The sequence below is a fragment of the Poromitra crassiceps genome (genome assembly GCF_964638095.1).
Source record: "Poromitra crassiceps genome assembly, chromosome: 9".
NCBI classification, from domain to species: domain Eukaryota; kingdom Metazoa; phylum Chordata; class Actinopteri; order Beryciformes; family Melamphaidae; genus Poromitra; species Poromitra crassiceps.
The window spans coordinates 37,626,651-37,647,488 of NC_139630.1; the positions used below are offsets into that span (position 1 = coordinate 37,626,651).

Sequence of the window (20,838 nt, forward strand, 5' to 3'; positions counted from 1 at the left end):
CCAACCCAGCATGGCTCTGTGCTGGCTAGCACCACATCTGTCTGCTATGTGAGTGTGTGTCTGTCATTCAAAGAGAGTGGGGGTGGGTACAGAGAGAGAGGTAGAGGAAGAATTTGTGTGTGTGTGTGTGTGTGTGTGTGTGTGTGTGTGTGTGTGTGTGTGTGAGAGGGATGGACATAAACACACACATGCAGTTTTCACACAGTGTGACAGTTAACATCTGTTCTGTCTCTGTGTGGGTCTCACTACTGTAGAGTCATCTGTGTGTGTGTGTGTGTGTGTGTGTGTGTGTGCGCGTGCACGCGCATGCAATGCTGTGTTTTCCTGTTTTCCTATTGATTGGAGCCATATGTGTGTTTTATTATTGATCAGGACCATGTGTGTCTCCACAGCCCAGTGATCCAAGAGAGTCCTCATACGCACGCACACACACACACACACACACACACACACACACACACACACATACACACACACACACCCATCATTTGCCAATCACCTATCAAAGAGCTTAGGTTACAGCGTTGCCTAATTAGCTACTTGCTTGAATGGTTATGGTTAATGATTATCCAATTTGATCTATCTGGACACTTAATTAGGATTTAACTGTAAGCCTTTGATAAGGGAGAGAGGTGTGTGTGTCTGGCTCTGTGCGTCTGTAACTCTGTATCAAGTGATGCTCACAGTCTATACCCTGGGCTGGAGCCATGTGGAGATGTCTCTCATCCATCCATGTTGCAGTCATGTCCCTGCAGGCCACTGTGTGTGTGTGTGTGTGTGTGTGTGTGTGTGTGTGTGTGTGTGTGTGTGCGCCTGTGTGTGTGTGTGTGTGTGTGTGTGTGTGTGTGCGCGCCTGTGTGTGTTGTGGGGTGGCGTCCAGATGGCCCTCACAGATGGATACTGCGGTCTTAGAAGAGATTACCTCCCTCTATTCTCGGCTCCGCACTGCTCCTTAAGACCGCAGGAGCCCTGTGACACAGTAGCCCAATTAGCCACGCTAACTAGCCTAGCCTAGCACGAGCTTAGGGCTAGCTTAGCATTAGCATCTCTTGGGGTCTGGCCATGCATGGAAGGTTAAATGTGAGTTGGCCCGTGTGCCGTTGGCCTCTAATGTGTTTTAGCTTGAGGCATTAACCTGGCTGCCCCGACCGTCCATGGGTGTGATATAACAGTCTGGTGAGGAGAGAGGGAGGGAGGGAGAGAGAGAGGGAGAGATGGAGAGAGAGAGAGACAGAGAGAGACAAGAAAGCAAAGAGAAGGCTGGAGAGGGGATTGATGAATTGGTAAAAGAAGGATGTTAAGGGGAGAGGGAGAAAAGTACAGAGACAGAGACGATGGCTTAATTTAGTAGAATCAGAGAGATTGAGTTGGATAGGGAGGGGGCTGGTAGAGAGACCACTGGTGGTAACTAGAGAGAGAGAGAGAGAGGGAGGGATCGGGGAGAGAGACAGCCATGTTTGTTTGATCTGTGCTTGTTAGCAAGCTCAGGGGCTTCGCTGAGCACTAGATGGTTTATCAGCAGCAGCAACCCTCTCTTCCCTACCCCTGCCACTGCCACACACACTAACACACGCGCGCACACACACACACACACACACACACACACCGGCACCGGCAGGGGTCAACTCATGCTGTCTGCTGTTTGGCAGAAGAACAGAAGTGTTTGGACCAGATTAAGGCCTTCCGTCAATGGAAACACCTGCGTCCACACAGTCTAGCCCAAGTGTAACAGGTGTCATTCATGATTTGCAAGGAAGGAAAGGACTGCCACTTTGTGTCATAGCGAGCCAGATTTTTTGTCCAGAAGTCACGTGCCTGTCGGTAGGTCGGTGGGCTTCTTGAGCCGTTTGTTTACAAGTGGTCAAATTTGAGAAGATGTAATCATCTGTTGTTGTTTCTTATAATGAGCGATAAAGATATATTTCCTTTTTTTTTTTTTTTTTTAATAATAAGCAGTAAATATATTTTTTTACAATTTCCAAATTTTCCAAATGCATAATACATTATTTTGAAATGAAAGTCTTAATTTCAAACATAAGAAAACAAGCACAAATTCACAATAGCTGCGACCACATATGCGAATTTCCGAAATGCAGGGTGGCAGGGGCAGCCCACCCGACTCTGCCTCTGCCACCCTGCATTTGCCGCCCCCCCCTCGCCCCCTTTAGCCAATTGGCATGAACACAAACACACACGCTTGCTTGACCTCCATGCCAAATTTCAGCCTCCTAGGGTGAAAACTATGAGCCCGCTAAAGGGTGGTGAAGCTTTTGTGGAGCGAGCGACAGAGTGACCTACTGTACAGAGCTGCTGGTCACAGCTGAAAATGTGAAGCGAGGGTGTTGCGGTTGAAAGGCAGCCTCCCTACTTCATACTGCTGCCTGCTAAAAGGATGAGGCAAGAGGCAATTTAAACTTGGATCTCTGCATCCAAATTCTGCAGTGCCAGCCAAGTTGAAGCTTATTCACACACACACTTACTGGCATGGAAGAGACCGCTCTTCCACCTAGCTTCCACTTAAATAATAATAACATTTCTTATCTGACCATAATCCTCTAACCCCAGACTGCCTGTGTGCCTTTTTGAAAGTAAATCCTTAATATACCTACTTTCATTCCAAAATACTGTATATGCATTTGGAAAATTTGGAAATTGGAAAAATATGTTTACTGCTTATTGTTAAAAATAAATTGAATTTGGAAATTGGAAATATATGTTTATCGCTCATTGTAAAAAACAACAACAACTGATGATTACATAGGTATATTAAGGATTTAATTCCAAAATGCTATATTCTGACCTGAAATATATAAGAAAAAACATGTCCTCAAAAACATAAGGACAAAAGGGCGGTGTAGTGTATGCCTTAAGATGTATATAATACTATGTACCTCCCAGATTTAACTTTTTTATTTTAACTTTATTTTATTGTTTTATGGTCTATCCCTATGCTTCTTATAATGTCTATGTTTATATTTTGCCTACATGAGTGTGAGGAAGCGTAGCATGACTCAATTTTCCCTCGGGGCTCAATAATTTCTTTCTGATTCTGATGACTGCTAAGTAACTCATTATGTCATTTAATTTCATGCCTACAGTCATTTTGCAAGCATAGGCGTCAATTTATAGATAATTTTGGAATACAAGTTTTATATGTGTGTGTACAAGTCACATTTGTGCACACATTACTTTAATGCTGTGTTTTATAGGTTTGTGATTTAGTGGGAAGCGTCATTGTAGTGGCTAGATAGCTAGCTAGCCCACCCCCAGCTCAACCCCCTGGGACGGACTATTAACACTACTGGAAAATGATGGGGGGTTCACATCTGGCTTTGAGCAGAGCTCTAGCTGAAGACGGAGACATCAAAGCTATCTTCAAAGTCAATTTATGTCTGTTCACTGTTAAAGAGAAGATATCGCTCTTAGGCTAGCGTTAAAGCCTCATGTCTTTGAACGCTTGATTAAAATTTGAGAAGAAGAAGAAGAAGAAGAAGAAGTATGAAATGTTAGTAGTGTGGAAGTTTCTTGTGCTTCAGCTGATTCTGCTTTTACATCCTCCTGGAACAACATTTGATAAAACTCTGCTGTTAGAATTGCCTGTGTTGCCAGCATTAACACATTGATGATCGTCTATCAGGGAAGCACAGGAAACTAAGGTTGTCAAAAGCATCGATAACTAACGATACTATAAATTTGAAACGGATACAATGCTCATTTGCAACAGTATCGATACCAGCGTTCTGATAGGCTGATGACTAGAGCAGGGCTAATCTGCTGTGTAAGTGCAAAGTTTTGAGTTTTATTGGGTCTAGATTATGGAGAAGTGTGCATCTGTCCGTCCATCTGTCTTGGTTTATTTGTATGCCTCTTGATGTGTTGTCATCCACCCCATGGTATCGAATATGGTATGGAGTATCAATATTTATCTGGGTATCGTATCGAAGTTAGAAATTCTAGTATCGTGACAACCCTAGTGGAAACTATTTGGCACCTCACTGATGTTTATAGTGGACCTTTTATGAGATACACAGCTCTGGTTAGAGCACTGTTTGAAGCTCAATCTAAAACACCACAAGTTTTCACCAGTCTAAGTGGTGCCATAGTGATACCAACCAGACACACTGCCATTCGTAAAGATGAAACAAGGATATTTTTTTATATATATATAGCTTCAATGATTGTTATTCCTTGTCAGTACCAACACACACACTCAAAATACGGCTTCATTTCAGCCTTTTACAAGAGTTGGATTTTGGAGTGTGTTGCATATGAGCAAAAAAAATTATCCAAGGAGTTTAGAGGTCAATGGGATTGTTATTGGTATGTCAATCAATCAATCAAACAAACAATCGATCAATCAATTTTATATTTAGCCCAAATCACGAGTGATCTCATAACAAGAGTCATCTATGCATTTGATGTTGAGTTAGACATCTATTTATTTTTGCCTAGGCATGCTCACATCACCAGACAGAAATAGCATTACTATGTAACCTCTGACATGTCCCAGCAAGCAAAATTACGTCATGATAATGATAACGTTGTGATGACGTGTTCCAGTGACGTTCAGGACTAGGCCAGATCACATGGTGATTTGGGGATGATTTAGACGTCTACGCAGGAACGTCAAGCTGACGTCGAAATATGACCGTTACCATGAATGGGCATGTTCAGTTATTCTGCTATGTACACAGTGTATATTCAGCAACTTTATACATAAAGCTATAATTGTGTCCAGATTAACAATTTTATGCTACATTTTCAAAAAATATAATACCACCCTGTGTGGGATTTGAACTCGGGATCTACAACTTACAGGCCGGCTATTCTACCGCTACGCTAACTATTTGCTGAAATATTCTGCTGTAGGTTGGAGTAATATAGCCTATTGTTTCAAAACATGGACCCCTTGTTATTTTTATACCAGTATAACATCCAGTCGGGACAGTTTTATTAAAAACGATAGCTAATTTAATTCAAAACTGAATCTGGAAGAATCATTGAGGGTCCCCTCAAAATTTACAAGTGTCACCAGCCTGTACGTTTGTTTGCCAATGCTCCTGCACACACAAACAGGCTATGAGACACGGATAATACATAGCCTACCGTACAGTATACGATAGGATTATGGTAGAAACTTGTTTTTTATTTAAAACGTTGGCGTCAAGTCTGACGGTCCCTAAGCACTTGCCTCACCGCCCGCAGCACATAGAGACCAATGTTATTTGTCCAGCTCGGAGGATCGTTCATTTAGGTGAAAATGAGGTTGTAGCTCGTTGTCTACCTTACTAAGATGGGGAGGCGTCGTGTGTGCAGTACACGCTTCGTTTATGAGCTATTGATCCGGGAAGTGCGAATCTGTCAATATATTTCCAACTTTACCGAACTTTTGTGGATCGCACATAACAGTTTACAATCTGTGTAAGCAGAACCCCGAAACACATGCTACAGCATGCAACTCCCAACTCAAATATTTACGCCTCGCAGTGTATTTTCTCTCTTTCAAAACAATCTGGCAACACGATATGCAAGTGAGACAATTGCAGGATTCGCCCGCAATTCATCTCCTCGTAGTCCCACCTCCACGAATAAACAGTTTGTTAATCAGCAGATGTCCACAACTGCTGATCACTCGGATTTTGGATAAAAAATAGCCCAGGCTGAGAAATACGTGATTGATTGCAGCCATTTAGTTATCCTCATGGATATTTCAGTGGTGAGTGAAATTAGTTGGATAGTGATACTTGGGCCAGATCTGACTCGTCATGATATGACATGAGCTGGCCCCGATTGGGCTCTCTCGATTCGTCCGGGTCCGTCCGTGCTTGCTGGGGTGTGTGTGTGTGTGTGTGCATTGTGTTTGTGCATTGTGTATTCAGCCATGTCATGCTCGTCTGTACATTGATAAGAGGGTCCCAGACAGAAAGGTATGACATGGTTTGCCTTCAGGGGAAATCAGTGGCATGGTCAGAGGAGCACAGGGTCTACTGTATATGTAGCCCTGGCGGAGTGGCGAGAACTGTTTGTTGTCCTAAGCACTCCAGAAGAAAAAGTTGACGGAGACTTGGCCAGACCAAACCCGACCAGGCCAGGCTAGGAATGTATCTATGTAGGCAAACTCAGCCTTCCATGTTGGCTAATAGCACAGCTAGCCCAACACAAGCCACCTGTCAGTGACCACCTGTTAACCGCACTGGGAGATCTCCTCCCCCTTATTCCCTCCTGCTGGACCCAGGCTGAATTCCACTGAGCTTGTGGGAACCTGTGGAGGGAATAACGCAGGCTAGGCTTGTCATTCCCACCAAGCCACTGTAACATGAAGATAACTATATGACTCAAATGATTCCATATGATTCAAGACTGTGGCACTTTTGCTCCCTCTGCCAAAAGCTTCTCCCCGGGGCAGACTTTTCCTTATAAATATTCCCATGCAAAGGGCGTTGGACATGGGGAGGAAACTAACACCAGCCAAAATGCTGGTAAATTCTGACCGTGGGTAATACATTTAGTATGTCTCTCTCGACTGTACCAGCCACTTTGGTGGTCCCGTTCTATTCTCAAACCCACGTTGGCCGGTAGAATAGCAAAAAAATAAAGTGGCTGGAGATGAATAAGCTAGTTTCCTGCCTTGTGAGGAGATTAATCCCACTGATTAGAATCAAGTCACACGCTCTGCATGTATGTAGTAAGTATATGTAAGTAATGTGTAACAGATGCAGGGTGGGGAGAACTTCCACATTGGCCACCACTGAGTCCTTCAGACTGGGACGCATTGGCATGTGTGTGTGTGTAGCCTACATCTGCGAAAGAATTTGCTGTTGGCAACCCTCCACCCACCCATTCCCTATTCACAAACACTATTTGTGGAGGTGAAAATAAGATTGTGTGTCTGTCTGTTTGGGACTCAGGGATTTTTCTGGGGGAGTGCGTTTGTGTGTTGCATATATTTCCTCAAAAAGAGAGAGAGAGAGTGTGTGTTTGTGTTGAAGCGGTGTTCTGCAGTGGGGCCAAGAAAAAGTCATACACATTCAAAGTATGCACACAGAGACAAGCAGTCACAAAGACTCTATACATGCTGCTTCACACATGTTGACACGCATGCTCTGCATGTATGTAGTAAGTATATGTAAGTAATGTGTAACAGATGCAGGGTGGGGAGAACTTCCACATTGGCCACCACTGAGTCCTTCAGACTGGGACGCATTGGCATGTGTGTGTGTGTAGCCTACATCTGCGAAAGAACACACACACACACACACACACACACACACACACACACTCACTTTCCGTACAGCCAATGCACTTATTCCCCCAACACAAGTCCAATTCTTTCTCGTGTTTATCCTTTCTTTTGCTCAATTTAGAGTTGTCTTGTCACGCTGCTGATTAATGGGCCAGATTAAATTACAGTTGATTGAATCACTAATATATCTGGATTATAATCCACTGGCATTATATGCAAACTTAGACACATTTGAAATGATGATAATCGATGGGGAGTAGCACAATAATGTGAGACCTGTGTCTGTGTGTGTGTGTGTGTGTGTGTGTGTGTGTGTCTGCCTCCGTCCATGTGTGTGTTTTGGATGTCCCATAGGTGGTTTTGTTTGGAAGAATGTCTTCATCTTCTCCCTTCTTCTCTGAGGAATCGCTCACTCAATTTGTCGCTCTCCCTCTTCCCTCCTTCGTTCCCTCGTTTCTCTCGCTCCCGCTCACTCTCTCCATTTTGTCTTCCTCCACAGAGACATCAAGCCCGACAACATTCTGATGGATATGAACGGCCACATCCGGCTGGCAGACTTCGGCTCCTGTCTCAAACTCATGGAGGATGGAACGGTACGTTTGACCACACTGCCGGCCCGGTGCCTCCCCTGGTCCAAAGCAAACATACCAGAACCATACCGACCCCCTTCTCAACCCGCAGGGGTCTCTCACTAGGGATGTTTGGTTTGACTGCTTGGCTCTGCCTGCGGTTAATGATTCAGAGAATTCTCCCTACTTTCCCCTCAGGTGTTCAATAAAAAAGGGGAGAAATAAATGATCAAAGAAGTACCCGGGTTTGTTTGTACCTTCTAAAGTTGACATAATGATGAGCTTATAGGAACATTAGATGGAAATTAAATGCAGTGCTTGTTGGACACTTCTTGAAACATTATTTTCTCAAATTGAAACAATTTAATTTGTGGTCTGAACTCTGAAGCCTGATATGTCGAATGTGTGTATTTCTTTGATGTTTTGTCTGCGTTGAAGCCACTTCCTGGGGAAAATGGGAACCGAAGATGCCAGAATGTGATGCATGTGATCAAATTCTCTCAGGTCTTTTTTCCAAAATCATCCCTTTCTCCGTTCCAGAGTTTCCACTGGGAAAGTTTGGGGCTCTATAATGAGCGTCATTTCACAAAATACAAGTGTTGAGGTCATCCTAAGGAACTTGTTGTGTTTGATTCATGAAACCTACTTGCTGCTTCAATGTTAATTTAGGATCCAGCATCAAAAGTGCTTTCACAAGAGCACCCAAAAGCAGTAAATGCATCTAGACCTCCAAAAATGCCTCTTCCCATTTTGGTCTGAACGCTCAAGCTAGGACTTCAGCCTGTATCTCTCACCATTGCCAGTGTTACCTCGCTGAACTTAAATCTCCATACTTTCATACTTCTCCTGAGCATCTGAGCTCTGTGTTGCTGACTGGTTCAGATCAGTTGCTGACCTTGGTTCTCCACTCTCGTCTTCTCCCTCCTACTGTCTCTACGTTCTCTCTCCCCTCCCTTAGGTCCAGTCCTCTGTGGCGGTGGGGACACCAGACTACATCTCCCCAGAGATCCTGCAGGCTATGGAGGATGGGAAGGGCAAGTACGGACCTGAGTGCGACTGGTGGTCCCTGGGCGTCTGCATGTATGAGATGCTTTATGGCGAGACGCCCTTCTATGCAGAGTCCCTGGTGGAAACCTACGGCAAGATCATGAACCACAAGGTGAGATTAGAGACTCTGAGGCTCTTTTTGGGATACTTCTCTATAAAAAAAGAAATCATGCATCAATGCAGTACTAACAGAAGTTTCAATGCAATGTTAAGAGGAATATGGAAGCTGTGATAAATAATAGAAAAATAGTTGTTAGATAGAGAGATTGTTTCTTTCCGATGGTCCAATTAAGATTGACTAGTGCAGTGCCCGTTCCCCCCATGCACCACCCCGTGGGCGCTCCCCCCCCTCTGTACTCCGTCAGGTCCCCCTAAGCACACTCCCCAAGTTTGAAGTCGATCCGACAAACTGTTCTCAAGATACGCGAAGGACAGACATACAGACCTGGAATTATTGTATACCAGTCCAGTGACTTGTGCTTTTTGAGGCTACCCTTATTTTATTTGTGTCTCATTCAATCAGTTGTAGACTGTCTAACTCAGACCTGGGCCAGATGCAGCCCTCATGATGGTTCTGTCTGGCCCGGGAGGTATAAGACAAACCACACCAATTTACTTGTGAAGCTAGAAAAATCTAGCCTGATATTCAGACTTCATCATAAACTCATTTCCTCTTCTTCAAGAAAAGCCAAATCCACAACTGTGGAGTGGGCGTGGCTTCGAAGGTCTGGAGCCAGGCTAGGAAAAATCCAATGAGATCACATAAATTGGCTGTTCGGAGTGATTTTTAATATACTAAATTCAGAAGAATAAGTGCCCAGTATGTTTTCTATCATTTCATCTAGTGATCAAATTAGACATGATTACGACATGACCCCAAAAAAAAAGCCCGCCGGCAACAATCTGGGTTTCTCATGTGGCTAACTTCTATCTGTGGGCATGTTGCTACGGTGTCTGTTATCTGTTTATTGGGCTTAAAAACAATATACAGTATCATCATATCAAATCAGTGTCATCCAGAGATGGGGACTTGGACTTGAGTCATACTTAACTCGTTTACACACCAGTGATTTGAGACTTGTCCTCAAAGACTTGCGACTTGACTTGAGATTTGGGACCTGTGAACAATTTATTTTATTTTATTTGGTGCATTAACATTAAGGGAATGTCATAATGTCATAACAATGTCAACTAACCATGGTTTACTTAAGGCAGGTCCTTGGTATCGGCCTGTAATTAGTGTGTACCAATAAATTAATAGTGCTGTAATGGAATTCTCCAAATAGAAGTCAGAAACTAACATAAGTTTATCATATGGTACTGAGTACAATATGATCAATTAGAGTCATAAATAAGAGTACAATGTACTCTATTTAGGAATTTAATCTAATCGAATGTATTTTTTTGCATTGCATTGCCTAGGAGCGGTTCCAGTTCCCGCAGCAGATAGCAGACGTGTCAGAGGAAGCAAAGGATCTGATTCGCCGGCTCATCTGCAGTCGAGAACACCGATTGGGCCAGAACGGCATTGAGGACTTCAAGCAGCACCCGTTCTTCGTCGGTACGGACTGGCCTTGAGTCAACAGATAGCATGATATACAGTATTATAGCTCCAAGTCCAACTATTGCTTAAAACAGAATAGATATTGCAACAATGCTAAACTCAATATCACACCATGGCTGTGACATTTTTAATTTGGGCTTTTTTTCCTTCATCAGTCAGGCTTGCATATGAGCTTGCAGTTTCTCATACTAATTGGTTTCAATAAAGAATGCTAACAGCTGAGGAACATAAAAATATAAAAAAATATATATGTTTTTGCCCATCATGTATGAGTGTCTGGTAGCAATAACAATAACTACCAGTAGCTCGACTCATATCAGAGGATATAACGTCTTCTGTCAAAATCATTGACATTTACAATTGCCATTTCAGCTGCATCGATTAAACTTCTTTGTGTCCTCTCTCTGTATGCTTATGAAGTATTCTGTGGTGATTTCCCCCTTGTGTCCAGGCATCGACTGGGACAACATCCGTATGTGCGAGGCCCCCTACATCCCAGAGGTCAGCAGTCCCACAGATACCTCCAACTTTGACGTGGACGACGACTGCCTCAAGAACTCGGTAGGGCCGAGTGTTTATGGATCAGTGGATTAAGACATACACCATATCTTCACAATGTCGTTTGTCCAGTCTGGCTGAGTGTCTTTGAATGTATTTCTAGTTATTTATGATCACACGTGTCACATGTCACCCCCTGGCTGTTTACCCTCGCCTCTATTGATTAAACTGTCCAATTAAAAAGGGGTGCCAATACAACAACTACAGTAATAGTAGTAGTAATGTTGCATTGACACTCCTTTTCCAGTAAGTAAGTAGTATACCGTAAATTCCGGACTATAAGCCGCGGCTTTTTTCCCGTTTTTTGGCCTTTTTTGGCCCCTGCGGCTTATATAACGGTGCGGCTTATCTATGGATTTTTTCCAAAAAAAAAAAAAAATCTCTCTTTTTTAGCACTCTTTCTAACTATAAATCCACTTCTGTTTTAATTTCCTCTCTTGCCCTCTTTTAACAACATAACATAACATAACACAACACAGGTAAGCAGAAAGAAAAAGACGAAGCAATCATCGCCATGAATGAGGAAATGACTCACCTGCTGGAGGCTGGAGATACACGGCTTGGGCTAAACTTTTACTCCGTGAAACACTATCGATTAAGTCCGACATCGCTCAGAGGTTTGAGCAGCTTGAAAACAAGTTTGAAAACGTGCAGAAGTCCATCCACTCACTCACTAAAGAAAATAATGCAACCGTGAAGAGTTTCTAATGCGGAAAAGCGCATCAGCGCACTGGAGGACAAAAACAACACAGTGAGTCCGAAAGTGGATAAAATGCAAAAACATCGAAACGCTGCACACGCAGGTTGATGACTTAATCAGCAGGAGTAAAAGAAATAACATTCGCCTGATCAATGTAAAAGAGGGAGCTGAGATTGGTGACATGGACGCTTTCGTGGCAAAATCCTGTGTTACATCCTGGACCTGAAGGAAGGCGAGAAACCACCAGAGGTGGACAGGGCACACCGGGCGCCTCGGCCACGTCCAGACCCCGGCCTGCCACCGAGGGCCATCTTCATCTGCCTACTCCGCTGGCCCGACCGTCAACTCAGCCTCCAGGCTGCGGGGAAGAAGCCCCTCACCTGGGAGGGTACGCGCTTTTTCGTCCGGCAGGACCTCTCCGCGTTGGTGCAACAGAAACGCGCAACATACAACAGCATCATCGAAAAGGTTAAAGTCAATGGATATCGCTTTGGCGTACTGTACCCAGCGAGACTCGTCATAACCATTGATGGACAGCGGCGGAACAAGAGCTCAAAGTGAAACTGCCGAATATCTTTTGAGTTGGACTGGTCAATAGTACTGTGAGTAACTAAAATAAAAAAATAAAAAACGGAATTCTCTCTTCTTTAGCACTCTTTCTAACTATAAATCCACTTCTGTTTTAATTTCCTCTCTTGCCCTCTTTTCACCACACCGCGGACACTGTGTGCACTGTAAAAAAAACAAAAAATACCATTAAAACACCCGCGGCTTATAGTCCGGTGCGGCTTATATAAGAAAAAAATAGTCACCTTTGAAGGTGCGGCTTATAGACCGGTGCGCCTTATAGTCCGGAATTTACGGTACTACTTAGTACTTACTACTACTTTTACTACCACTACTACTTCTACTACCACTACTACTACTACTACTACTACTACTACTGATGATAATAATAAAACATCTTTCCCTCGGTTCTTTCTCCCTCTCTCGTCAACAATCGACCTCCTTTTGAGTCATGCTCTGTCTGTCTGACTCACTCTCCTATTGTTTGTTCCCTCTTGTGTTGTTTCAAAGCCAGGGGCGTGACGCACACACACAATGTTGTGAGGTGAGGGTACAACAGTGCAAATCAATAGAGAGCACAGATTGTGAGACCAAATATGAAAAGGATTTGCCAGCTGCAGGTATCATGTGGAAGGAAGCGCAATCCATGTCACAAGCAGAATCAATGAGTGCGTTTACATGCAAACAATGAGCAGATAACTGAGGAGAATCAGGTAACTGGCAATCATCTGATTTCAGCGTTTACATTCACTTAGTAAATAGCAGGAACTCACCTCAAAGTGTGTGAGTGGAGATTGACGGCAATTAATGAATAAACCTGATGACTGCAGCAGTAACCTAGGTGTGTTTTATCGGTTTTCTCATAAACTGATAACGGCCTTTAAAGCAGTAAAGGATGCTGTTTAGATCACCGCTTGAATAATCAGGTAACTCTAGAAATCCACTAATAAACAGTTTATTAGTGTGCACGTAAACGCACTCATTGTCTCAATATTGGAAATTAAAAGCTGCAAAAATGTTGATTTGATATCAAATATTTGAGGAGCCACTCTTGTGCTTAAAGCACATCCTTCCATTTTCTGTTTCTCCCTCTCTCTCTCTCTGCCCACTGCCTCCCTCCATCCGTCTCTTTAACTGATGAAAGAAGTCCAGTATGCTTTTCTCTGACTCCATGTTGTCTTTGTTCTTGTTTTCCAGGAAACCATGCCCCCTCCCTCTCACACAGCCTTCTCTGGCCATCACCTGCCCTTTGTGGGTTTCACCTACACCAGTAAATGGTAAGTGGCATCATGGCGATCACTGCAAACCTTGTATCCGTTTGGTTTTCGGCCATGTTGTGTCGCTTCTTGCAAGTCATCTTTTGCACTCCAAACCCAAACCAATGTTCTTGTCTTTATTCCAAATTCACATGAGGATGATCCTCCAGTATCATTATAATTGACACATTTTAAATGATTGGCTGATGAATGCCGACTAAAGACAGACAGCAGAATGAAGGGAGAGAAGCATGGCAGCTTATCATGAGCTGGTATTGTATCTAGTATGCAGTCAGTTTAAATGGACAGACTCCCAGACAAGCCCTCTTTATGCATCGTGTTCTCTTCACTTTAGAGAAGCGTAGGAGTGTTAAATTTGCTCTGCTCCCTAATGCGGCGATGTCCATGACTTGCTGTAGGTGTGTCACACTGAAGTGCTACCCGTGAGAAAGAAAACCAACGGACCAATTAGCTTCTTATCTCTTCACGGCTCAATGATAATGGCTTTTCCTCTCGCTCTCTCCCTCTCTTTCCGTCTCCTTCCCTCTGTGCTCGCTCGCTCTCTCTCTTCCTCTCTGTCCCGTCTCCCTCTCTCCTCCTCCACCCTGCGTCTTTCCCCCTCTTCCATGACTCAACATCCTCCCATCTTTCAACCATCTCTGTCTCTCTCATCCACTGCTCGTTCCCATTGCCCCTCCCTTGCTGTTTCTCTATTTTGAATTTCCCTTCTCTTTTTAACACCGTTACTGTCCCTTTCTCCCTGTCTGCCCCCCCCCCCCCCTCGCCTCTATACTCCATCTCTTCTCTCCATACCTCTTATCATTCTCACCTTTTTACACATTTTCCTAATCACCGCTTATCATCGTGACCTGTGCGTCACACCTTTATTTGCACCTCTTTCTCACTCGATTCTGTCCATGGCACCCTCTTCCCGTTTAGCAACCTGTCTGACCGGGGCTGCCTGCGGGAGCTGTCTCTGGCAGGAGGAGAGCATGACCAGCTGGACCTTGGCGTCCAGCGCAGCCTGGAGGACAGTCTGGCCACCGAGGCCTACGAGAGGAGGATCCGCCGCCTGGAGCAGGAGAAAGTGGAGCTGAGCCGCAAACTGCAAGGTGAGGCCGAGATGGACACCACCGCAAAATTTACCCAGATTTATATTTAACAAACAAAAATCAACATTCTACTTGTATCAAAAGATTTTCCTCTGCACCTTAGTGTAAAAAGAAAAATCAAATAACCGATGCGTCTAACTTGACTTTACAGAGTCGACTCAGACGGTGCAGTCGCTGCAGCACCCGACAGGCGAGGCCCCGCTCGGCGCCAACAAGGAGGTGGAGATCAGGAGTCTGAAGAGTGAGATCAACATCCTCAAGAAACAGATCACTGGTCAGTTTCATCTGTCCAAAGCTCATCAGCTGATTTGACTATCATACCAGAAACAGATCGCTGGTCAGTTTCATCTGTCCAAAGCTCATCAGCTGATTTGACTATCTTACCAGCTAAATACCATTTTTACAATAGAATAGGACCTCTGAACAACAATAAGGTTGGCTAGAAATGGTGGAACAATATTTACCTCATTTTGGTGATTGCCAAAGATAGAAGTAAGGTGGGGAGGTTCTATGGACTTTTCAGTTGAACTTAAAAGTGTGTGTGTGTGTGTGTGTGTGTGTGTGTGTGTGTGTGTGTGTGTGTGTGTGCGCGTGCGCGTGCGCGTGCGTGTGCGTGTGTGTGTGTGTGTGTGTGTGTGTGTGTGTGTATCTCAGAATCAGGCCAGCTGGAGAAGCAGCTGGAGGACGTGACATCGACCCGCAGGGACCTGGAAGACTCATCCAAACACATCAGGAGTCTGGAGAAACAGATGAGGAGCGTCACACAGGAGAAAGATGACCTGCACAAGGTACTACCAGGGCAGGAGAGTGCGTGTGTGTCTCATTGTTTTCTTTGTATTCATTTCGCTGCGGTAGATGGTTTTTCCTTTACGACAATTTGAGAATCTCATGGTTAACTGTATTTTACACACTGTGCCTGTTCTGGCCAGGACCTTGTGGAGGCCAGTGAGAAGCTCAAGTCTCAGTCGAAGGAGCTGAAGGAAGCCCACAGCCAGAGGAAGCTGGCCATGCAGGAGTTCTCTGAGCTCAACGAGAGACTCACAGACCTCAGGTAGCATCCCTGCAGAACGCCAAGAACCCTACACACCTTACGGGTCCTTTGTTTTAGAGCCATATTGTTTGGTTGCTTGATTGCTGTTGAGAATTGATCATATAAGAGATACCCACATACATACTGTATAATGCCACAGAAAGCAGCACTGTACTTTGTATCATACTTGTGTCATACGTAGGTTTTTAGGAATATGTTTTTGTTTTATACACAAACTGTATAAAACAATATGTCCACTGTGTGGACGTATCCTGTCAGCCAATGGGAGCTGGGCACTTGGAGTGCATGATACTCAAATCAAAGTAGTAAATCATACATGGTCTAAGTAGTGAATCATACACAGTCTCTCCAGTTTGAGTCATCACATACACCAGGGATACTCAACTTGCTTTGCCCGGGGGCCACTTTTGTAAAATGATAGGAGGCCAGGGGCCAGTTAATAAACAAACATTAATATACATTTTTCTGTAGCGGATTGTAGGTTTTTGGGGTGTCAGCCGGAGTTTAGTCTGACAAATTTTGTGCATACAGGATAGTTAGTTAGGTTATGTTAAGTTAGTTAGGTTAAGTTAGTTAAGTACATAGAAGTGCCTGAGCATGGAGCAGACAGTGGTATTTGACAATTTAGCTGGAGCTCAGTCAAACTTATTTTTTCATTGTGAATTAAAAAATGGTTGGAGGGCCACTCTGCACCCTATCGCGGGCCACATCTGGCCCCCGGGCCGCAAGTTGAGTATCACTGACATACACAGTTAGGTGATTTGGCAGGGCTTTTTTCTTTTCTTTCACAATTTCAATTTGCGTGGACACACAAATAGATCCTATCACGTCACTGCATTTCTAAGACAAATGACCAACAGGATTCCACAAGAAAAACCCTGAGGTCCCATTTCTCAGTTTTTCCCTGCTCTGTTTTGTGTCATTTGTAAAAAAAAAAAAAAAATCTTTTCCGACTGAACCCAGGTCGGCCAAGCAGCGGCTGGTTCGCCAGCTGCGAGACAAGGAGGAGGAGATGGAGAGTCAGACTCAGAAGGTGGAGGCTCTCCGCCTGGAGGTGCGAAAGGCCGAGAGGGCCAAGAAGGAGGTAGAGTAGACTCCCTGTGGTTGCTAGCACACCCCATCGTGTCTGTGTTTGCTGGTTGGTGCACACTTCAGACTTTTATTGGTCTTTGTGTGCGGTATCCATATAGTCTGTTAATAAATATTTGTGCAGTCCCATGAATATTTATACAGTATGTTGGTAGCACTAGTATTTTGCATGCACAGTAAAATACATTGGAAGGAGGTCAGTGTTTATACAATATTTGTATAGATTTTAGCATAGCATTTAAGTGAGAGTGCGATATCTAATGTGTACCAATGTACTTGTTATACGCAAAGTTTGAATGTTTAGTTTGTGTGTCTGTGTTCCTTCTGTAGATGTTGGGTGGATTGCGTGTGAAATGATGCCTGCTTTTGGTCCCGGTGTGTTAGTATGTGGATGAAAGGGGGAAATGTGTATAACATGTTGGCATCCAATTGCTGATTTGTGCGTGTGTCCGTCCGTGTGTGTGCGTCCGGCCGTGTGTGTCCGTGTGTGTGTCCACCATCAGATGGAGACGCACTCAGAGGAGCAGGCAGCGGAGTCCCAGAAGGATCGGAAGCTGAGGGAGCGCAATGAGCAGTACAGCCGACAGCTAGAGGAGGAGTTGGAAGGGCTTAAGGTAAGCCTACACACACACACACGCACACGCACACACACACACACATCCACGATTGCACCAATATGAAAATGTTGGCCGATACCGATATTAACATTGCTGTTATGTCCGATATCCGATATTTACAGATGTCGATTTGATCTGTATAAAAACAAGTTTCTATGATAATAAAATGTTGTAGCTACTGGAAAAAAAACATGTGAACACTGTGGATTTGAAGTTATGCATTTCTTTATTACCAAAGCATTTGGAAAAACCCATAAATCATAGATTTATCGCAAAGTTTCCTCTCAATATGAAAATCTTCGCTGATACGAACTTATATTAACAATATTATTGCTGTTATGTTGCTCATCAGACCGATACCGATATATATAAATTGCTAACATCAGCCCATACCGATATGATTGCCGAGATATCGTGCATCCCTAGTTTAAAGTCTTTAAACCATGCCATGACAAGCTCCTTTGTGCTGCATGTGCACTTGAGACTAATACAGAAATATTGCTAATGAAGTATGCCTCTCTCTCTCTCTCCCCCCCAATCTCTCCTCCTTGTCTCTCCTTCTCTTTTCCTGTGTCCCCCTTCTCTCCACATCTAACCTCTGTCTCTCTCACCCTCCTCTCTCTCTTATACCTTTGTCACCTCCCTTCCACCCAAACCCCTCACCATCACCACCACCTCCATCAACACCACCACCACCCAGCTGAAGCAGCAGTCTGGCCCCTCGGCCGCCCCGTCCTCGGCGGACCAGTCGCAGGAGGTGGGGCGTCTGCGGGCGGACCTGGAGAAGAAGACGGTGGTGTACGAGGAGGAGCTGGGGCGCAGGGAGGCACAGCACGCCAGCGAGCTCAAGGCACTGCGCAAGGAGCTGCGGGACGCCGAGGGCCAGCACCTCGCCCTGCAGAAAGAGATCCTGATGCTCAAAGACAAGCTGGAGAAGACTCGCAGAGAGAGGTACTATCATACATTTCATTTAATTTTTGTTTTATTTGGCTAATTTGTAACCGTTGTCTAATTTTAACGTAGCTACGGGGAACTTTTAACGGGTTATGAAACAATCTAAATGTAATAATGATGCCTCACGACTTCATCAGCAAATGAGACCATCAGCGATTTGCGATTTTTGTAAGTACTTTTACAAAATACGCCTACATAATACGTCATCCCTGCAGTACACTCTATTGGATCATATTTTCCTGTGTGTGTGTGTGTGACTTAGCTGCATAATGTATGGCACCTTACAAAAACCCCATAACCATACCATAATGCCACATCTGTAGCACCTGTGTTCATGAGGAATGTCTTCAACCTACACTGAGCTGTTTTTACACAATTTACGGTCTAATATAATATAGGACTGTTCATAAAACCAGTCTTCCAAGATATCTAAATAATCGTGATTTGTTTGTTTTCTTCATTGTCTTTTACAGTGATGAATGCATGAGGTAATTACGGCTACATTAACAATAGCCCAGTCATCCCCTGTCTAGTTGATCTATGTGTAAGGCAGTAGTTGTGAATTCACATTTCTTTTGAATAGTTCCTTTCAATATTCCCCAGTATGCAGTAGAGTTATGTTCTCCATAATCCAACTAGAAGTAGCAATGCACCCTGCTCCAGCGGTTCTCAAGTGTTTTAATACACCCAAATTGACACATTTCACTGGGCCTACAAAATAAAACATAGTATGAAGAGTTTAATTCCAAAGATGATATCCACTATCCATATTTGAAAAAGTAATCTATGCCTGCTCTTATAAAATAATTGCTGGTATGAAAATAAAGCCTATTATGAGCTATTATTATAATTCGTATGAGTCATCTTATAACCTTTGCTTATAAAATTCGTAGTTTTATTTTTAAGGATCGAATGATTTTGAAAACTTTTGATTTTTTTTTTTAATATTTATTAATTTCACGTAGCAAAATATTTTCAAAATGGATGTATAGCATTTTCCAGTGAAACCCCTATGCCTTTTGCTGGATGCTTTTACCCAAAGCGCTGAACCGTCCCATGAGTGCAGACATTGATATTATGGTGGTGACCCTAGTGGGAGTCGAACCCCTCGCCCTGACAGTGTTGGCGCCTTGCTCTATCCAATGAGCAATAAGGGAGCATTTTACCTGGGGGGCCTGGAAGAATCAGAATCAGAATCAGAATCAGAATCAGAATCAGCTTTATTGGCCAAGTATGTACACACACAAGGAATTCAGTAGGTTTGAAGGAAACCAGGAAGACACACACACTTACATGTGCTAAATCGGAAATGAAATACTAATATTGAAATACGACTTGTTTTCTCTTTCTGGCGGGACCCCCTGGGAGCTCCTGAGGGGCACCAGACCCCTTTTTGAGAACCGCTGGTCTAATGAAATTTTAATAAAAATCTTGTTTTTGAGCAGAAGGCTCCAGAGCTTTGTTTTTGTAGCCTCTCTAACCTTGCTGACTGCTGTTGCTGACATATTATTCCTGCTACTTTCTCATTCATTTTTATACACGCCTGGTGTATCACATTCTAACTGCACTCATGTGTTTTGGGCAGAATAAAGTGTAACTGGTCTTAGTCCCAAGCACACGCACGCACACACACACACACACGCACGCACACACACACGCACATAAACGCACACACACACACACACACACACACACACACACACGTACACACGTACGTAGGTGGATGGGTGATAAGGCTTTCTGAGGCACAGGGACTGAGATTGGTGGACGTGTCATTGGATGTGTGACACGTTTGTACTTAATCTGATTTGTTCTAAGGCCACTCCATTCAGACTTGCTGCTGGTGTTACTATTCAAAGGAGTAAGATCACACTTGACCAGCAAACAGTCCTCAATACTTCAATTTAAACTCGCAACGGATAAGAGACGCATGTCTAGTCTCTAGAAACTAATGAAGATCGGCAGGCCAGAAAGTTTCTGTCATGAGATTTCTGAATCACTGAAACGCTGTATATTTTCTTGTTTGAGTGTGCTCTTTGCTTTCATCGTTAAGTGTTTCTTAAAATGTCCCGACAAAATAGAAAACTCAGAAGAAAGGAAATGACCATGCAACAGACTTCATGAGTAAAGGGCTTATTTTGATGAAAAATGGCTTGGGTTAGCATTTGTGTTGGGTAAGAGTCAAGCCAAGGTGTGGGTTGTGGTTAGGGTTATGACTTAGGAAAAAGGAAAACAATGTAACTTTGTCAAATGTTTTCATAAGTATGATAACACAAGGGTGCGTCTCTGTGTGTGTGCTGTCTCACTTCCAGCCAAAACGAGCGCGAAGAGTTTGAGACGGAGTACAAGCAAAAGTACGAGAGGGAGAGAGTACTGCTCACTGAAGAAAATAAAAAATTATCCAGTGAACTGGATAAGGTAAGATATCTATTGCACACAGTGTCAGACACACGCACGCACGCACACACACACACACAGCTTGTCTTGTGTTAACTAATTAATGAATGTGTA

The 20,838-nt window shown here is 43.8% G+C and overlaps 1 protein-coding gene across 1 annotated transcript in view; it reads left to right on the forward strand.

Annotated features, from left to right (window-relative positions):
* The window catches only part of cdc42bpab (CDC42 binding protein kinase alpha (DMPK-like) b), a gene marked incomplete at its 5' end in the record, with an annotated part of 116,929 nt that overhangs the window by 63,978 nt on the left and 32,113 nt on the right, over positions 1-20,838 (forward strand). Inside the window, 13 exons of the mRNA XM_083643465.1 lie at positions 7,743-7,836; positions 8,771-8,971; positions 10,282-10,420; positions 10,875-10,984; positions 13,446-13,525; positions 14,444-14,616; positions 14,768-14,890; positions 15,271-15,404; positions 15,546-15,667; positions 16,631-16,751; positions 17,260-17,370; positions 18,074-18,324; positions 20,640-20,745. Of these exons, the coding sequence (XP_083499591.1) occupies positions 7,743-7,836; positions 8,771-8,971; positions 10,282-10,420; positions 10,875-10,984; positions 13,446-13,525; positions 14,444-14,616; positions 14,768-14,890; positions 15,271-15,404; positions 15,546-15,667; positions 16,631-16,751; positions 17,260-17,370; positions 18,074-18,324; positions 20,640-20,745 (1,765 nt within the window). The remainder of the gene's footprint in view (positions 1-7,742; positions 7,837-8,770; positions 8,972-10,281; positions 10,421-10,874; positions 10,985-13,445; positions 13,526-14,443; positions 14,617-14,767; positions 14,891-15,270; positions 15,405-15,545; positions 15,668-16,630; positions 16,752-17,259; positions 17,371-18,073; positions 18,325-20,639; positions 20,746-20,838) is intronic.